The 19,267-nt window shown below is 42.4% G+C and overlaps 1 protein-coding gene across 4 annotated transcripts in view; it reads right to left on the reverse strand.

Annotated features, from left to right (window-relative positions):
• Positions 1-3,440: 3,440 nt before the first annotated feature.
• Positions 3,441-19,267, reverse strand: part of bnc2 (basonuclin 2) — a 190,037-nt gene continuing 174,210 nt past the window's right edge. For 3 of the 4 annotated variants that reach the window (XM_042484899.1, XM_042484901.1, XM_042484900.1), the window contains 2 exons: positions 13,470-15,862; positions 3,441-6,243 (listed from right to left, as the gene is read on the reverse strand). In XM_042484899.1, the coding sequence (XP_042340833.1) occupies positions 5,421-6,243; positions 13,470-15,862 (3,216 nt within the window). In that variant the 3' untranslated portion in view covers positions 3,441-5,420. Of the gene's footprint in view, positions 6,244-7,318; positions 7,393-13,469; positions 15,863-19,267 lie in introns of all 4 variants that reach the window. The other variant, XM_042484902.1, reaches the window with a different exon arrangement.

Consider the following 19,267-nt stretch of genomic DNA (forward strand, 5'->3'; position numbering starts at 1 on the left):
AAAAATATTTTTTATTTCTGGTTTTCTGCATATTCTTTTTTTCAATTGCACAATTTTTCAGCCAATTTTACGTATATTAAGTTTATATTTTTCAAACCTCAAGCTTTCAAAAGGGCATTAAATTTAATTTCAGCATATGATCAGCCAAAGGTGCTGCATGTCCTTTGTTTCCCACCTTCAGTGTGACAATCTTACTAATTTGCTAAGACCAGCAGCACCTTCTCCTCATGCCAGTACATCTTTTAATAACTATTAATCTAATCGTCCACTAATTGGTCAAGATAGCCTTTTCCCCAGTGATTTTTATCATAGAGCAATTAAGAGCCCAGTAAAACCTGCTGAAATCAGTGTCTTGTTAAAATGACTTGATTGACACATTGTTTTGGTGCCCTGCAGTTTCTTCGTATATTATAGAGAAGGGTGTCTTTTCAAGCTACATAACTTTGATTCAGTTAAGAATAAAACTGCAGTGAGAAAATGCCAGTGACTGATAAATCTTTAATATAAAAATTGTACAAGAATTCTGATACAAATTACAAGAGGTATTTGGACAAAATATGAATAAAATTCCATTTACATCCCAAAACCCTTATGCATTTTATGCAAAAACCATAGACAGTTATGATACAGAAACAAATACAAGAAAGGCAAAATAAAAGAAAGAAAAGAAAAGAAACAAGAGTCTTTTAAAAAGAGGACCTTTTTTTCCCTCCTGTCTGCAAATGGGAAACACCTGTTTAGGTAACATACAGTATTCATGAGGCTTCCAAATCACCATTTGACACCAAAGTGACGCAAGCTCCTCTGCTCTGTTCGTTCTTTTGCAGTGCGACTATGTAGCCATGCAACGCTGTCAAGTGCCAGTGCCATAACACGGGCATTTTTAAAGACACAAATGCATTAGATACACAAAAACACAAGTGAAAACAAAAATCTAAATTCACCAGCTCTTCAAGCTTATTTGTACTTTAAGACTGTAAAATATTATTGGCACAATGGAAAACATTATATGATTTCATTCGTGACATTTCACAGGTTCCAGTTCAAATTAATGAGGGTATTTTTTAACATATAAGACTGAAGCATCTTTACAAATATGTGTGTGTATTTCTCGTATCTGCATATTTCTTACGATGTCCCATCAAACATTTGAATCCCACTTTGTTCCATGAGCTACATTAACTGGACAATTTGCACGCAGTGTCACCTCTCGCCCTGTGTGCTTACACCTACTGCACTCACTCACTGTGTGACGTGAACAAAACGGACAGTTATTAACAGGTCAGCCGCTTCAGCCGTTTGCCATCCACTTCTCCCTCTGTGTGCTATGTAGAATTACAGAATAATTGATGCCTGACGCTACTCTAATCAAATATTAAAGATTCACTCCAGTGGTCTGAGGCAGTGAGGCGCTCTAAGTGACGTGTTACTGCGAATCCCCAGCCGCAGCCACAAGGTAGCAGAATGCACCTGGGCCCATGTGGTAGGAGAAGTAAGAAAGACAAAGATTGGATTGGGGGCTTTCTCAGGGGAGGGGGGGGGAGGGGGTCATTTCTCAGAGGAGAGGAGAGTGTAGGGGAGACTGGTGGAAATGTGAGGGGTGGCTCAATCGGTCTCCAGCAGGCAATCTAGAAGAAGCTGGCAATGACTCCTGGGGAGTCCTGGCCCTGCTGCTCTCTTGCTCTCCCCTCTCCCTGTGCTCCTGTCTTTCTCCCTGCCTTGTTAAGTGACTGCCGGGAGGCTCCAGCCAGACCACTTTATAAGCCCCATCCCTTTCCACCGTCTCTCTCTCTTGCCGTCTGTCTTCCTGGCTATGTTGGACAGTCGTTTGCATGTTTTCTCATCTCTGTTTCCAGCCTCTTGCAGCTCTGAGCTCTGCTGGCATGACCAGCACGGTGCAGGACTCAGAAGGAGCCCGTAGGAGGTGGGAGAAGGGTGTTGTAAGGGAATCTCTTCTATGATATTCAGTTTTCTGCCTGGCACACACAAGTACACAGATAGAGGTCATGCACTGCAGCTGCTGCTTGAGAATTGGACAGCAAGGAGCAGGACATAAAGAGTGTTGCAGAGTCTGAAAAAACAAGTCTGAAAACTTGTTTTTCTCAGATCAAGAAGGGCATAGAAGCTGAGGTTATTTGGGCAGAGCACACACACATATATATATATAAATATATATATATAAATAAAGATAACTTGTGATATGTTCGGTACATACAGCTCCTTAATTCTAGAGAGTTCAAATCAATCTGTAAACTTGCTGGCCTTTTTAAAAAAAAGATTTTCTCAATTAAACAGTGTTGGATATTTAAAATGACATAATAATTATAAAAAATAATATAATATTAATAATAAGAGCATTCCTGACTCAGTGCTAGCCCATACGATTTTCCATGATGGAATATTAGCTTTCTAAGTGGCAGCTATAATGTTAATGCTAGATGGAGAGTTTCATTTCCTGTGGTGAGAAAACGCACTACATTTCTGCCCCTTCTCCTTCATCACTAGAGGTTAACAAGTCATCTAGTTCCTGTCATCTCTCTGGCCTCTAAGTAGGAAGCATATGTGCGCCACTCTCCTGTGTGTGTGTGTGTGTGTGTGTGTGTGTGTTTGTAGGGTTGTGTGTGAGAGAGACAGCTGTCAGCAGGGTTCCTAGAGTAGCACTTTTTTTTCTTTTTTTTTTAAATTTCTGCCAGAGCGAGGGCCGGGGGGATTGAATGAGTGAATGAGGCAGCAAGCGCCTCAGTGAAACCCACTCCTGGGAGAAGGCAGGGGTTCCTGTACTCAATTTTCCCTTCACTTGGGATAAACAGGCAATTACCCATCCCTTTTTCCTATGCCATGGCCGTCCAGTGAACTTAAGCATACACTATTAGTGTGTGTCCCTGTAGGACCTGCGCTGTGGGGTGTGGAGGTGGTAAGTGAGTGGCGGGTTGAAGAAATGGGTAAGGCGGTTGTTAAATGACTTCGCTCTGATAGACAAAGAGAATGAAAGAAAGGAATTGAATTGAATTATCAGCGACCCTGAATAAGAATAAGCACACATAGAAAATGAATAGATGAACGGATTTGAGCTAAATTGAACGGGTCAAATTGAATTGTTCGGAGCGCACGCAGCCTCCTTCCTTCTTTTTCTCTTTCTGTCAGTGTCACAGTCTTGTCAGCAACCTTGGAGCCTGTGCAGTGTAACGAAGTGACAAGTGAGTTATTAGACAGAAGAAGCTGGAATGGCAGGGACGCCTCCAGGTAACGGAGAAGCAGCACATTTTTAATGATCGTTGCTGTCATCCTTTCCTCCCTAGTCAGCCTTCCACCTCCGCAACCTTTCCATCAGCCTCAGCTCTCTGTCTCGCTCTCTTTATCTCTGAGAAGAGAGGACTGAAAACTGCATGTGTCATATAGGGAGAGTCTTTAAAAAAAAAAAGACATACAATATTTCACTAGAATAGGTCATGTCTATATTGCAAAATGGCTTAAGTATGAAACAAATGGAACTCAACACTGTCATGGATGTAGAGTGTTGTGAATACTGTACAGCACACCACATAACACTGCATATTTTTCCCTCTTTGTGTAGCACCAGTCAAGTAAGAGAAGATCTCCTTGTATAGTAACACATGGCATCGCTAATACACTGATAAACAAGTCAAACTGAGGAACAATCTCTATTTTTTGTCTTTTACAAAAAATATACTGGACAAAAACATCTCCATGAAGATACATCACTCACCAATAAATACCCCTTCCCTAGGCTACTTTGCCCACTTACCGGAAATATTTGTACCGCAAGACAGTCATGGACATGTTTAAAAATGGCTGCAAACAACAGCGTGGAAAATGACAACATTTTTCATAAGAGTACATTTGTAGCCAACGCTGCAATGGAAACCGATTCTGAAAATATCACAGCAAAAGATTTAAGACTCAAGTGCATCATATTAATCCAATGGGGCATGATTTAAGTACACACTGTCACACTGAAAGAGCTCTTTTTAAGCAAACACTTTTGTTTTGGTCACAGTTGAATGACTATTTTCATCTTTTTTTTTCTCCTTTAAAAAAAAAAATCCACGGGGCAGTCATTTTTCATTAAGATGCCTTTTGTGAGAACAAACATCATATCTTGTCACAATAATGTCATGCTTTACACAGATCAACCTACTAAAGTAATTATAGTTGATCATAACTGGCAAACGAATTAAACAAAAAGAGGAGGAGAGACTTTATAAATATTTAACTCCTTTTTGTGTTTGTGAAACAGCAGTTTACCTTCAGTCTCATTTGGATTTGTTTTGGGGCTTTGGAAACACTTTCTTAATATATTGTTGAACAATGGGGGGAAGATATCAGGTTGTGTTCAGGGAGCCGAGACGTTTTCTGTTGTGAAACTGTGTTTGAAACTGAGCACGTGCAAAAAGAAACTGGCACAAGTATGTTGAAGGTATTTTACCTTGGCACTGTAGCCATCAATGACCCCAAACAACACCTAAACTCACCATTGCAAAAGTCCTCATTATAATAATATTACACATCCCCTTGTATAGATGCAAAGTGCAAAAACTGAATTGGTATACTAAAGCTCATAAACATAACAGACAAAAAAAAATCCAATAGAAATACAGAGAATGATATCAGTGTAGGAGCCTAAAAAAGCATGCCGGCAACCTCTGAATATCTAACAAGTAGATAAAACAAGTCACATGATATTCTTTTTTTCCTAGGACTCAGTTTAAAACGTGTCTTTGAAGCTAACATAAATGAGTCAAGCTAGTAAGATGCTACCTCTTTCTTGCCTATAGCTGGAAGTATTGTACTGGACTGTAACATAAAACCATAACGAGAGAGAAAAAAGAAGCAAACAACCATCAACACAACTCTTTTACACCAAAAGCCTCTTGGGACATTATTTACAAATGAAGCTGTCATGCTTTTGTAAGGGGGTTCATTTAAAAGCTATCATTACACAAATACAACAAGAAGGTTTTTCTTTTTTTTTTCTCAGTACTATCATTTCTGCAGGCAAAGTCACAAATAAGAGTTTGAATAGATTCTTTGGAGACGGACGTAAAAACAAAGTGGGGAGAAGTCTGAAAGGAAAGATGGAGGGGCTTATGAAAAAAAAGAATACAACTGGAGTTTTGTTATAAAGCAAACTCCATGCGCAAGAGCGTCATCCTGTTCTCCCAAAGAAGGAAAGGTCAAAGGTCACAATAATAAACTGTATTTAGAGTCGATGAATTTTATAGAGGGACATAGAAATGTCTTGCAATGACTTACAGAGGACGGGCAGGAGGCATACAGGCATTGAGCTTGTATTTGATGGCCCTGGGCAGGGATAAAAAGCTAATTTGAGGAGGAATAAGGATGAGGAATGAATGGAGGAGCGGGCCGACTGACAGCAGGGTCGAGTAGCAAGTCATTATTTAGTCTATTATTGTAGAGAAGGGCATGTTTTTATGGAGGTTGGGGTTCTGAGAGTGTCGGTTACGGCTGCGCACAGAGCTGAACACCATGTTGCAACCGGGGATTTTGCACTTGTGCATCTCGCGCAGGTGCACAGTCTTGTAGTGCACGCGCAGGGTCCCTTTGTTGCTGTACATTTTATGGCAGATGTTGCAGAGGATCCCACTGCTGCCACCGTTACTGCCCCCGGTGGGCGAAAAGAGGAATGGCGAGGAGGAAGCTTCCAACCCCTCACCGTGTCCTTCTCCTCTTAGTTCTCCAATCTCGTCCCGTTGCCTTCCTTCAGCCCGCCCCTCTGCATGCTGAGAGCAGTCCTCCCCCTCGCTGTTGCCCTCCTCCCCATCCTCCTCTCCCTCTTCCTCCTCCAGGTCATCCAAAAGGATGCCCTCGTCGCTGCCCTCGTCTGACTCATGTGAGGAGTGGACACTGCTGCTGGATTGAACACTGGATGTGGTGCTCAGGTCCAACACCATGTACTCGTCAGGCTGGCCCCGGGAGAAGCCGTTGGTGTGGTGGTTTTTAAGGGTATTGTTTAGAGGGTGGTGGGGATACTCACTGCTCGTGGGGGAACGGGCATTGTGGTTCAGGCCAGTGGGCCGGAAGCTTGCGCCTCCGATGCCCATCCCGGCCATAGGGTCCAAGCCCATGTGGTGCCCGGCGTAGATCTTGGCCAGTAACTCGGCTCGCAGGTCCTTGGGCAGTGGCGGGAGTTGGGGGTCCAGGACAATGTCGTCCAGCTCTTTGGTCAGCAGTTTGCGGTGCAGGTTGATGTTGGAGCTGTGCCTGTGGCGAGACAGTCATAGTTGCAAATCAAAAGGCTGCAAGTGTATGAGGAATGCAGACTGAGTCTAAAATACAGATTGCCACAGAGTGTTTGTGCTTAAAATCATGTATTTTTCGTAATATCAATGTATCGTACTTCTGTGAAATTGTACCAGGCTACAAAGATTCAATTTCTAAGAACCACTACACATGTGATTAGTGTTACTATCAGTTGAGGCACACAGACAGTCACACAGAAACAGAAATTCATCCTGCAGCTCACCTCGGAAAAGTGCTCTGAGATCACACAGAGAGAGAGAGAGCATCCTGCTCGTGTTTACCGCTGTCAGCATGTCTGCACTGCACAGCCCTCAAATCCAATAGACTCTGACTCAATTAAATACTCCACCATATTGAATGGGAGTTTATCAATTGATTCGAGCTGTGGTAATGTGATAATCGAGGGGAACTGGATAGCATATTAGCACTAGGCCCTGACAGCATTATCGCATTCGTTCCCTATTGGAGGTGGCTTAATCGAGCACCTCAATGAACATGTCTTTATGTAGCCCTTGGATTTAATTAAGACGGGCATTTTTTTCCCAAACACAAGGCCAACTGTATCGCACAGTGTGCTAAAGCTGATGAAAGAAACCAAGTAACAAGTGCCATGCTCAAGCCAAGATACGATTAGTGAGGATTTCAGTTAGCATACAAAGCCATGCTACAGGATGCAAGGTGACATGGGGCTTGAGAGATCGAATTCAGTGCTTTTTTTCCACTCCAATTTTACAGTTGAGAAAACGGGGACCCACTGCACACATGTCACAATAAAACTGCATAACACAGAAAGGAAACTTAAGCAACTAATGACCGGCGTCAGGTATGACATACACAAGGCCCATTCCTCTCATATCAGGTCAGCACTTAACAGCAAATCAGAACAAATATGCAAACACTCAGTGCCTTTAATGTGAGGGGTTTCCATGCAGGGAGGGCACGTGTGTAAAAACAACACAAAACAAAATAAATAAATCAAACTGTCATCCTTAGCAGGACGGGCAAAAATGGAGTCACAATGGATAGTAGAGCTTACCAGCAGTGGCAGGGTTGATGCAGTCAAAAAGGGTCCCTTTCCTTTAATTATTTACTTCCCTATCCGACATTGTCCTGCAAGAGGTAGAAATACATTCATTTGAGGGACCCTTTTCTGTGAACCAGGCAACGAGGAGCCCGTCCACTCAAGCATCGTCAGCATTGAGGAGAGAGAGCGTGGCAAATCGATTGGCCGTGGCTGTCACTGCATGTGTGTGTTTGCACGTGCTTTTGTCTGTTTGTGTGTGTGTGTGTGAAAAACAGAAAATATACTACTTCCATACAGCGGGACTTCGATCAAAAAGACTATATAAATCCTTTGTTCTTTTTTATCCTTTGATAGTACAGTTGCCCCCATATGGTATAAGCTTATGGCTAAAATATGGGAGTCATGATTCAATGTCTGTGGCGCAGTATCCCTGTCTAGTCAAACACATGTGGATGCTCGGCTGTGAGAGGTCAGAGTGTTTTAAAACAGTCTGAAATGTGCCGCAATCAGTGATCAGTGTATGAGAGAACAATTTCTGCAGGGATACCAAATGTGAAGAGGGGCCACAGATTAAACCTGTAGCTCAGGATGCTGTTGATGATGCTCAGGTAGGCAGGTCCTTTGCAACATGTCTCCATCTCTATAACAACACCTTCTCACTGCTAATAAGCTCTAAGTTAACCATGGCTATCTCAGATTTAGATATTAAAGTCAAACATGCTAAATATCATGCAGTAAGTAGTCTGCGCTATCACTACAGTAGCCATTTTAAATACTCAGAAATGCACACCACATTGTTAGAAAATTACAATATCTTAATGGAAAATATTCACATTTTCTACAACTTTTAATCAATTGTACAGAAAGGTGAAAATAAAATAAATGGAAAGAAAAGAGTCATTTTTTGATACATCATTTGTAACCATTCGGAAAAATCTCGAGAGATGAAGAGAAAAAGAGCCCAGTTTATGATCATTTGCATGAACATTATTATTTTACTCTGGTGTTGGCAATGTCTCCTTGCCCTAAATAATCAAAATAAGACAGCTGGATACACACACAGTGGGCATAATGCACTTATCCTTTCATTTATCAGATTTAGACTTTCTGCCCCATTTCCCACTCCCTTCCACCTCCATCTCTCCACTTCATCTTTCCTCCCCCAAACCCAACTCCTTAGTGCCCCACTTCCCACCCCCCCCTCCATCTCTGCCTCCCTGTTGGCCAGTAATGTGGCTGGCAAACCAATTTGACAGTCTCATCTTTGCCCAAAAGATGGGGGAGGCCTCCAGAGAGCCCATTTTTGACTGTGCAGAGGAGGCAGAGTGAGAGTGTGCCTGTCCCAACCAGCGTTAATCATCTTTAAGTTCATCTGATGGCCCTTGCCCTTGTTTTTATGTCAGTGTCTGTGTGTGCGTGCGTCGTCTAAATGACTCATAATGTGTAAATGAGATGGAAGGCTGAGTGGTGTTAAACTGACACCAGTGGTTCTTTGTCTTTCCTGTCATTTCGAGGTGTATTATGAGGTTTTAGGTGTAAGTGGGAGGGCAAGAGTTCTAGTAACATTTATCACTCTCTGTCACTGTTTTAATATACTTTGCATTGTTACAGTCTGTTCAACAGCATCGGCTGCAAACGAGGATTTGAGGATCCTAAAAAAATGAGTTTATAGGCATTAAATATGCATTAAATATCACGTGTAAATGGTTTAGAATTCGAATGACGACAACGTGCGTGCATGGGTATCTTTATTTATCTGAAAATAATTAATCTTATTCTCTTCAAAATACATCACAAGGAAACTGTCTGATAAATTGAATTTTTAACTTTTTTTTTTTTTTAATCATCAGATTTTTTGATCTGGGGTGAGTGGCTTTTGCTAACATATTCTCTCTATGAGCAGCGTGCCCTTTGTTTATAAGAGACAAACAGAGAGCTAATTGTGAAGCAGCGGAGCCGGGGCGGGCCCACATGCCGTGAGGGGACCGAGGGAGAAGGGGGAGAGACAGAGAGAGGAAAGAGAGGGGAGGAAAGAGACTCTCCAACATAATTAACCTTCACTCTCTCCGTTTGCAGTGGCCCATGCAGGGACCATGGGCTGCGTGCTGCTGCACCATGGGAATGTGGAAGAGGGAGGACACCTACTTGCTGTAGCGACACAGGAGCAAGTTAAAAATGGTGGAGTGAAGATTAAAAAAAGGGAGAGAGAAGCAGGATAAGCTGATAAAAATGAGAAAAGTGAGGCAAGTCTTGTCAAAGGTTTAAAAAATTATGATTAACAAAGCCAATAATGGTGATGATCGCTGGTGCGCACGTCTTCCCAGCAGTTAATCATGCAGCTTCTTCAACACTTCTGCAGACGCTGCTCGCTCCCCACAATAAATATGCAATCATTTACCTCCGTGCAGCAGGCGGCCAGGAGGCTGGGAGAAAACACCCCACTGTAAAACCACACATACACACACGCTCTTATGTTGGTCTCTGTTTTACACTCAAAAACACACACATTACATGCTTGCTCAAGGGCACATTAAATTATCCTTTCCTGCATTCCTGAGTGTGTGTATGTACAGTATGCTTGTGCACTAGTGTCTGAGTATGAAATCCTACAGTCTCCTAAATAGATCAAGGAACCAAAGTGAACAAACACTGGCGATACTTTTCTTTCTGTGGCAGCACATTTACAGTGCGTCCTACTCTGACAATGTCATTGGCTCTTAGTTGTTTTTCTCTGTAGATCAAATGACCTCCTCTCCTTTTGCTTCCTCACTTGATACAGCAGCTTTTGATGCTGGTGTCTGATGGTGTGTTTACGTGCCTTTGGCTTTTCACTCGGTCAATGGACTAATCAGATATGCAGAGGTGCTTGGATGTTGCTGGATGTCAACAGCTGTGTTTGGGAGGTACTGAGGAGAGGAAGCTTGACAGTGCACACACATATATATATATATATATATATATATATATATATATATATATATATATAATAATATGTAATTCAACTGCAAAAAACAACAACAAATAACCACTGGTTTACCTCCCTCTTATTGTGGCAATCATTCTTATTGCTCTTTTTTATTCTTTAAAGAGAATTACTTAAGTGTTAAGTAATGTGACAGTCCTTTATGTCTGAGGTGAACCACCAGACAGAGCTGCTTACTGATCATTTCTGCCAACACTTGGCGAAAGAATAGAGTTTGACTCATCTAATTTACTAGTAATAATCATTCTAAACATTATTTTGTGAAAATGTCTTCGTACATGCAGTTTAATCTTATCAGAGAATATGCTCTTCTGAAAATAACTAAATTATATCCCTGTTTTATTACCACCATTACATTGAAACAGACATTATGTCATTAGAGGATTATCCAGGGACAGATTTGATGAGAGCCCTGCTTGTGTATTGACTTGTCTCAAAGCCCCAGGATTCCTCCAGCGATGTAATGCCGTCTTTCTGTTGTGTTTTTGTTCCCTGTTTGAACCAGCGGCACAGTAATATGTCCCATATGCTATCAGGAATTTATCCCCCACAGAAAATAGTATGGAAACAATAGTGCGCTTAGGTCTCACACACACCCAAAGCTATACTGTACACCCCTCTGGCTCAAAGATGTTTTATGTAAGCAGCAGCGATTGTCCCTCCTCACTACAAAGTTATCTCTATCTCCCATATGTTGTGCCACTTTATGTGTGTGAATGGCGTTTATGTGCTGGTGGTCATCATGGAGTCATACTGTCACACACACATTCAGGCTGACACAGGAAGAGAGCGAGCATAGGAAGAGTTCATGTTGAGGTGTTGCCTTTTCTCTATGCAATATGGTCTGATGTTTGATCCCTCTGTGCCTGGCTGCATATTCGTGAAAATGCACCTGCCCTACGCCATCCGTTTCCTTCTTCTTTTCTGATTTTTTATACTACATTATAGTCACCTACAGACTTACATTAGCCACGTTAGCACTAATAACAACTTGAGCAATATCTGCTGATTACCAGTTGCAGATAGTTTTCACTTCACAAAACTCTTAGGTAGACTGATATATCGGTCAGACGATTTTATTGCCTGATATTGGCCCGTCACAGATATATCGGTATTAGCTTATATGTTGTCTGATGTGCACTATATAAATAGTTTATTTTTTAACAGAAAATAGTACAGGAAAAGATGCTTAGATTAATTTCTAACTGTCAAATTCCCAAAGAAGCTTACTAATTCAGCACACTGATGTCGATGTTGCCACTATTACATCCATTACATGTTACATTACATATCCAGTATCCCTAGTGGACCCCCCCAGTGTAACTGATATGTAGCTGTTGAAAAGTTGAGATAAGGCAGTCAATTCTTTATATATCCAACATGTAGAAGACTAGTTACAATGAGATAAAGTGTATAGAGGAGCAACTTTTCTGTGTTATCTATTTGTACAAATGTGTACACTGTGTACATGCACATGTTACACAGCAGGCCAGCCATGCCTGAGGCATTCTCTGCTCCTAAAGTCTTGTCAAAAGAATGGAGGTAACAAACTCACCAGTGGCCGTACACCACACTGAGGCAATGCATGCTATAATAACACGTCCTGTCATCTGGCTTTGGTCGGCACAGCTGCGTCAGTGGGGCAGTGGGGTTTCACCTTCACTAACACAAACTTGTCCCCTGTTCCTGTCCCCCCGCTCCCCTCCCACATCCATTCTAATAGAGTCCCAGAGTCACCTCCTCTATTTACATGCTACTAATGAACAAACAGTGGTAGGAGCAGATGCCACCGAAACAACAAATGTAATAAAAGGCCTAGGGTGGGAAAAGAGCTGCGAGTTTAGGTGGAGGGGGGTAGCAGTGGTGGAGGAAGAGATGATGGAGATGCAGAGCCAGTGTGTGGGTGAGACAAAACAAGGAGGAAAAATATAAAGCTCCCTCTGGGATGATTTGTTTCACAATTTGAAGCTTTCAGTTGCAAGTTGCCCCTTACTGAAATAGAAGTGTCACTTTTCACAGATGTTACAAGCTAAATCATTTTTTTTTTAAAATTATGTTTTCCCCTTTAAAGAAAAGAATGAGAAAGCCTGTTTTGTAGCTGTTAAGTTCTGTTCAAAAATATAGAGAGCATAAGCATGAGAGATGTTAGAAGTGCTGTGTATTTTGGAGAGAATTTACAATTCGTGTGAAGGGCCATTTAACACTATTTCCTGACTGGTTGTTTACATGACAGGCAGGGGGATAGGATTTTCTGTCTCACCAATGCTAAAATATAAATTCGTACATAGCTGTTATTTTAAAATCATTTTAATTTTGCAATTAACAGTAATTCTAGAGCATATTATTTCTGGCTATTTAAAGGTTTTTAAATGCTGCCCATTAAGTATGTCTGGATGATGGCCAGTTTAACACTTAAAAGTGCTTCCATGATGCATAAAACAGTTGTTTGTGAACCTTTAGGGAGCCTGTGCTTGCCCAGGGCACTAGAGGTGTTATGTACCTCCAGCATGTGTTATACCATCAACCTGCTGCCACTGCTGCTACTATTCTGCAGAGTGTGTGTGTTGGATTGATATGTGCTAACAAGCCCAGGTGAGTATGGCTAGCCTCACCTCCTAATGCGCTAATAAATGCAGCGGTTTGACAAACCGCTGTCTATGTTAATATATGCGCCTTCACCTCCCTGTCACAAGATGAGGTACATGTAGCGAGGGCAGGTAAACAACACACTGCAGCTGCAGGGTTGATGGGTAAGACCTAGTGCTTGTTTGAATGTGTGTGTATGTGTTTCTCATCCTGACACCCCAATCTTCTGAACTCTGACTTGTCAAGAAGCAGATGCCCCTGAATCAATTTTTTTAGTGTTGAATTAGCTAACAGATGTTAGGTGATAGCCTCTCCGGGTAAATGTCATACAGTGGTACTGCAGTTAAATCTGATTTTATTGACATAAATGAAAATGCATATCTCTCACAAAAATGCAAATATCTGTTGAACTGTGTTTTAACATGGCTTTTATAAAACCACTTACACAAAACAACTGTAAATTCTGTGAATATATGAAGTCCTTAAACTTTAATTGTAGGAGATAGTTGAATTAAACATTTCCATTGAACCTACCTGCGAATGTCGCAATTACATTAAAATAAATTGGTTACATTACCAAGCTCTTGCACTAACCTGTCTCGGCTCCGCCGGGAAGGGAAGGCAGCGTTGCAGCCAGCCACAGTGCACACGTGCATCTCTTTGAGGTGCACGTTCTTGTAGTGCAGTTTCATGCTATAGGAACTCTTGAAACTCTTCTTACACACATAGCAGATCTTGGGGTCAGGACTTGAGCATGGGTCTCCCTCTGGTGATTGAGAAGAAGGGAATTTGGGTGGGCTGGCACCATAGCCCATCGAAGAGATGAAACTCTCATGCAGAGCAGCCATGCTTGCAGCAGCAGCAGCTGCCGCCATGCCTCCATTATAGAGGCCGTACTGGCCCATGCAGAACATGTCGTAGGTAGGATCGTTGAGTTCTTCCTTGATCTTGATAGGGGGCTGATGAGGGGAGGGTGAGGAATGACCCTTGCCTTCCATTTCTTTTCTCAAATGGGCTTCCTCACTACCCTCATCATCCTGTTCTTTGTCTGGACACTTCCCACCCCTGCTGTGTTTTTGCTGGTCCTCCACATCTATCAGCTCATCGCGGTAGAACATCTTTGAATCAGAGGTTTCAGATTCGTTCTCAAAGTCTCTCTCATGGTCCTGATCCTCAGAGGTGAAGCTTCCCATACAACGTAGCTCACCAGAGCCTTGAAGATCATTTCCACCCCTACTTTCACTGCCAGTCCCTTCCCGGCATTCATCTTCACTCTGTCTCATCATGCCTCGCAGAGCTAGGCCAGGGCTCATCTCATCCTGGGATGGGGATTGCTGCCCACTACCACCACTGTGGTTACCAGTGCCACTGTTGTTGTTGCTGTTACAGTTACCATTCATTTTGATATTGTTGTGCAGAAGGGATGAGTGATGGTGGTGATTATGGTGTATGTCATCGTCATCATCATCTTTGTCCTCATATTCATCTGCCACATCAATTACTTCCTTCTCAATCTTCACTGGCATGCTAGATTTACGAGGCTTCTTTTTGGGCGTGGGGTCACTGCTGCCAGTGTTGAGGTCGTGATTGGCACTATGTGTTTGTAAGCGGTGGGACATCGGTCCTACCTCTGACATATGAATATTATTATGTGAAGCCACTGCTGCAGCAGCCAGCAGCTGCTGTTGCTGGTCCATCAGGGTGGTACTGTTGGTGGTTGTGGGCAGGATGGGGCTGGTGGGCAGTGAGACTGGAGGACTGACGAGGTCCGCAGGGGACAGTAGTGTGCGGTAGAATGGGGGCACTGGCTGGACAGGCTGAACTGACTTCAGGGAAGGGAACACCAGTGGGCTTTGCAGGGGTGACTGAAGCATTGGGTCTACTGGAGGAGTAGTGAAGCCCAGTGGTGGCCTTCCAGGGCTGGTGAGTGTGAAGCCACCATTCTTGGTGCTTGAGATGACAGGTGTACCAGTGGTTGAACGGATGAGGTCCTTGTCGCGGTTATTGCGCAGCATGGGCATGTGCAACCGTGGATTGGGATTGGCACTATGGCGATTGCGGCTGCGTAGTGAGCTAAAGACCATGTTGCAGCCCTCAATGGTGCAACGGTGTTTGATCTTCAAGTGTACAGCATTATAATGTATCTTAAGTGTGCCTTTGTCATAAAAGGTTTTGCCACAAGAGTTGCAGCACACACGACCCTTGCGTGAGGTGGATCCCATGCGGCGCATGCGATGCATCTTGGAGGAAAAGGAAGCATGGGTGATGGTTTTGGACTGCTCGTCCTTTACAAAGTGGTGGTGGACCTGGTGGTCACTCAAACTGTTGGGTTGCTGAGGTGGATTTTGGGACTGCTGTTGGCCCTGTTGCTGCTGCTGCTGGAGCTGTGTCTGCTGTTGCTGCTGTTGTTGAGCCTGCTGGGTGGAAGGGGTTGGTGAGATGGGCGACGCCCTGTTGTTGGGCTCTGTCTTGGGTTCAATGTTGTTCATTGGTCCCAGGGCTCCACGGCTAGGGCTCTGGCCCGTACGGAAAGGTGACAGGGACACCTCTGACTCACTGGTGTCCACCTGTTCACCTTGGTTTGGCAGGCTGGGTTCCCGGAGCCGGAGGGCAGACTGCTCCATAGGTAGGCCATTGGGGGGCAAGCCGAGCATGGGGGCAGAGACTGGGTTGATGTATTGGAAGGGCAGGAGGAAGGCTAAGCTGTTGGGGATATTCTCGAAATGGTGAATGCTTGATGGGCTACTGTTTTCCAGATGTGTCAGGAGCCCCGGGCTGCGGGTTCTGTTGTTGCTTTCAATGAATGTCCTAATCCCGGAGTCTGTCTTGGATGAGGGAACTGTAACTGCCTGACCTTCCTTCTCCTGAATGGCCATCAGCTCCACAATAGACTTGGTCTCACCAAAGCGCAGGAACTGCTGCAGGGTGATGATCTCCTCTTCTCGGGACATGATGGTCCAGCGGTCCAGCACCTTGCCTGCAGCATCCTAGATGTCCCAGAAGAGAAAAGAGAGAAGACCAAAATACAAACCATTATTGATTGTGCATAATCAGTGTGGTCAAAGGAGAAGATGGAGCACGGGTTAGTTTGTAAGGGCAAGCTTTTCTGCTCATAAAATTCAAAGGCTCCTGGAGCGACAAGTAACTAACAGAGCTTTGCGGAAAATCTTTTTTTTTTTTTTCTCCTAGAAACCAGCCCTAAAAATGTGATCATTAATCACACAGTGATTACAATAGGTAAGAGTTTAATTGAGTCTCATGCAAACAAATCAAAAGCACTTAGGTTGGGTTATGAGCAGGTCTCTGCAACCAACATTGTGTGGATGTTAATCTGTGAAACTGACAAAAACAGCTTTGTAAAATATGTGAACTCTTGCTAGGACTCCCTCTGTACACAAACTGTACCTAGGGATATTTACAAAATAGTGTGAGTAGGAGAAAAAATGGCAGAAATAATAGCATAATTAATACAAGCCACTAATCGCACCTTGGTTGGCAGGCATTTTTCTCAGTGTATTCTCTATCTCTAAGGCAGTGAAATGCTTGAGGGAGGATGGGACTGCTACACTATGTATCAGGGAATGGCTTTGGACACTCCAAGGGAAAAGCTCATGTTTATTTAAGCGTATGGCTTGATAGTGGCATTGAGCCAGTGTTCCTTTCATTTTACAGGGTGCATATACATCATGCTTATGTGTTTGTTAGGTCTACCGGATGTATAACCTGTGTTACCTTAAATTTTAATGATATCAGTATATTAATAAGGTTTCAAGGATACACATACTTGAATATTAATGATGAAATACTTTGTATTAAACTGGCATGTCATTTAGGACAACTGGTAAAACATTCTCAATCGACAGTGGCTACCTATGAAAAAGGGCATGTATAGGACATGTAAAAAATCAAACATTAACAATAGATCATTTATATTAACCCTTGGCATTTCAAGTTCTTTAATTTTTGTTGATATGGAGATGGTGAGAAGCAAGTTTCCATCCTCAGAGACCAGAACTATTCAGAATTTCTGCAAATAGAGCAACTTTACTTAGGTGGTGTCATTTGGAGATATGCCATTAATTGCTGAAGAATATAAAGACATCAAGAGATGGCAAGGGATTTTGGGAAAAGACAAATCCTGAGAATTTAGTTTTGGGTTGAACTACTAAGCCTGAGTCAGTAAATGCTTCCTGATTTATTGCACCGATGACAGAACAGTTGACACTGTTATTCTCTGCTAATGCTGTTGTTATATAAGATGGTATGATATGGGTGTCTGCATGAACAAGATAGAAATAGAGGAGAAATCGAGAGAGGCGCAGTGTAAATACTACACACACAGGTTCCTGAGGGACCAAATGCAAGTGACACCAAGGGAATAGCCCAAGCGATGACAATTAGTCACAGTGAAATGGTAACATTTCATATGTGCTCCTAGCTGCTGGCATATATAAAAGATAAATGGCAACTCTGGTGAGTAAAAAGCTGTAAAAACCAACATCACAAAGCACAAAGGGCCTGTAAGGAGAAAACAGAAGATAAATGTTTAAAGAGAGGCAGCGAAAGAGAGATAGTACGGGAGGAGACACAGAGGAAGAAGAGCAGAAAAACAGAGAAAATAAAAGTGTGAGTGGTTTCATATCATGCCCTCAGATATACTGGAGAAATAGATTCTTCTGAGACGAAACATCAATAGTCACTGGGGTATTTGTTGTTAAATATACATTAAAAAACATTTTACACTTTCATTCTGTGTGCGCTCTGGAGTTTTTGCCTGGAGGTATGACTTTAAATTCTAGCCTGGGCACTATTATTTCATACTGCATGGCCATCTGGGCATTAGTACTTCCATTTGATTTAATTGAAACAAAAAAATGAAAGCAAAATAGAAAGTGAATCCTTAAATAGTTCCACAACCACAACATGTCTTAAGAAATTGTAGTTCTAAGAAGTGTAGCAGTCTTTTAATAATTTCTGGGGGGAAAAAAAGATTAATTTGTTAGCGTTACACATGTAAATACAGTCAGGTAGCCCTAAAATACGGCTATGGTGAGAATCATGAAATTTTTTAATGCAGTGTATTTGTATTTCCTCATGAAAAGTGTCTCTCATTAATAAACATTAAATAGCGATGGAGAGTACTTGCATGTTTAGGATCATTGGCTGGCCAGATTTAATTCTATTTAAGCCAATTAAGACATCTTTATAACAATTACCTAGCTGCTTCACTTTGTTGTTTGCTTGTCTAATTGAGATTAAAATAACATTTATAAGAACCACAAGCTCCCAAAAAGGGGGTAATTTTAATGGGATTTCCATTAATAAATGCTAAGGATTAGTCTCAAGCTATAAGTGAGGTTTTAATGATAGTAATCAAAAGAAAACTACAAAGCTTTGCAAGCTTATACACAACAAGATCACTTGACCAAAGTCAGTCCAAACCCACACGCAATTATCCAGTCCACCTCAGTCACTGAATCAAACAGGGTTCAGACATTTATTTCATCCTCTGCTACTCCTACCCTGTGCCTCCACTTCCCCACTCATGAAGTCAAGCAAAAGCCAAAACACAGTGACACAGGCCAAACTGCAACCCATTAGTGTTAGGAAGGGCCAGCCAGCTGTCAGAACAGGTCAGCAGTTCTGCTCTGCACTGGACCCTGTCTGAGAGGAGGCTATCCAAGCACTACTCGTTCACTGGTCAATTGAGTTTTGGAGGCCAGTCAACAATCGTTGGGGCCGGGGTCGGACTTGGAGCACGGAGTCAACACAAATTCAAAAATGGTCTAGAAAAGGATATGAGGGGACAAACATAATTAAGGTTCAGTCTGTGTGGAAACTATTGGTTTTTATGCCAAGGAGCCTCGCAAAACATGGCTGTAGAACCTCATGTATAACAACCACATTTTGAAAGATATCACTTAGTAGCGATGTTAAATTCCAGACAAAATTGTTTGGTGCAAATAACCCAATAAAAATGAATAAACAATCAAAGATGAGAAAGCAATATGTATTAGAATGAGTATATAACGTATGCATTGACACACATTTGCAGACAAATACCCTGTAGTCCCTTACTACAGTAAGTCTCAACTCCACTCCCCTGCATTAGCCTTGTGATGCTGCGAGAGAAACAAATATGCCATTAGAAGCACTTTTACAAGTAGGCACTCATCTTCCAATTAGCTTAATGTGGCCCTCTTTCCCCTATATTTTCCAGGCGTGCCCCACCTCTTCTTGTACACTCCCTCCAGTAAAATCTCATTAATCCACCCCTCCCCCATCTCCCCCAGTGCTATGACATATTAGTCTGTCATTATGCATCCCAGAGTCCTTTAAACAATACAGCTAAACCTCTGTTTGCCAGGTTAATGACTATTAGCCAATAATTA

The sequence above is a fragment of the Plectropomus leopardus genome, chromosome 4 (assembly GCF_008729295.1).
Source record: "Plectropomus leopardus isolate mb chromosome 4, YSFRI_Pleo_2.0, whole genome shotgun sequence".
NCBI lineage: Eukaryota > Metazoa > Chordata > Actinopteri > Perciformes > Serranidae > Plectropomus > Plectropomus leopardus.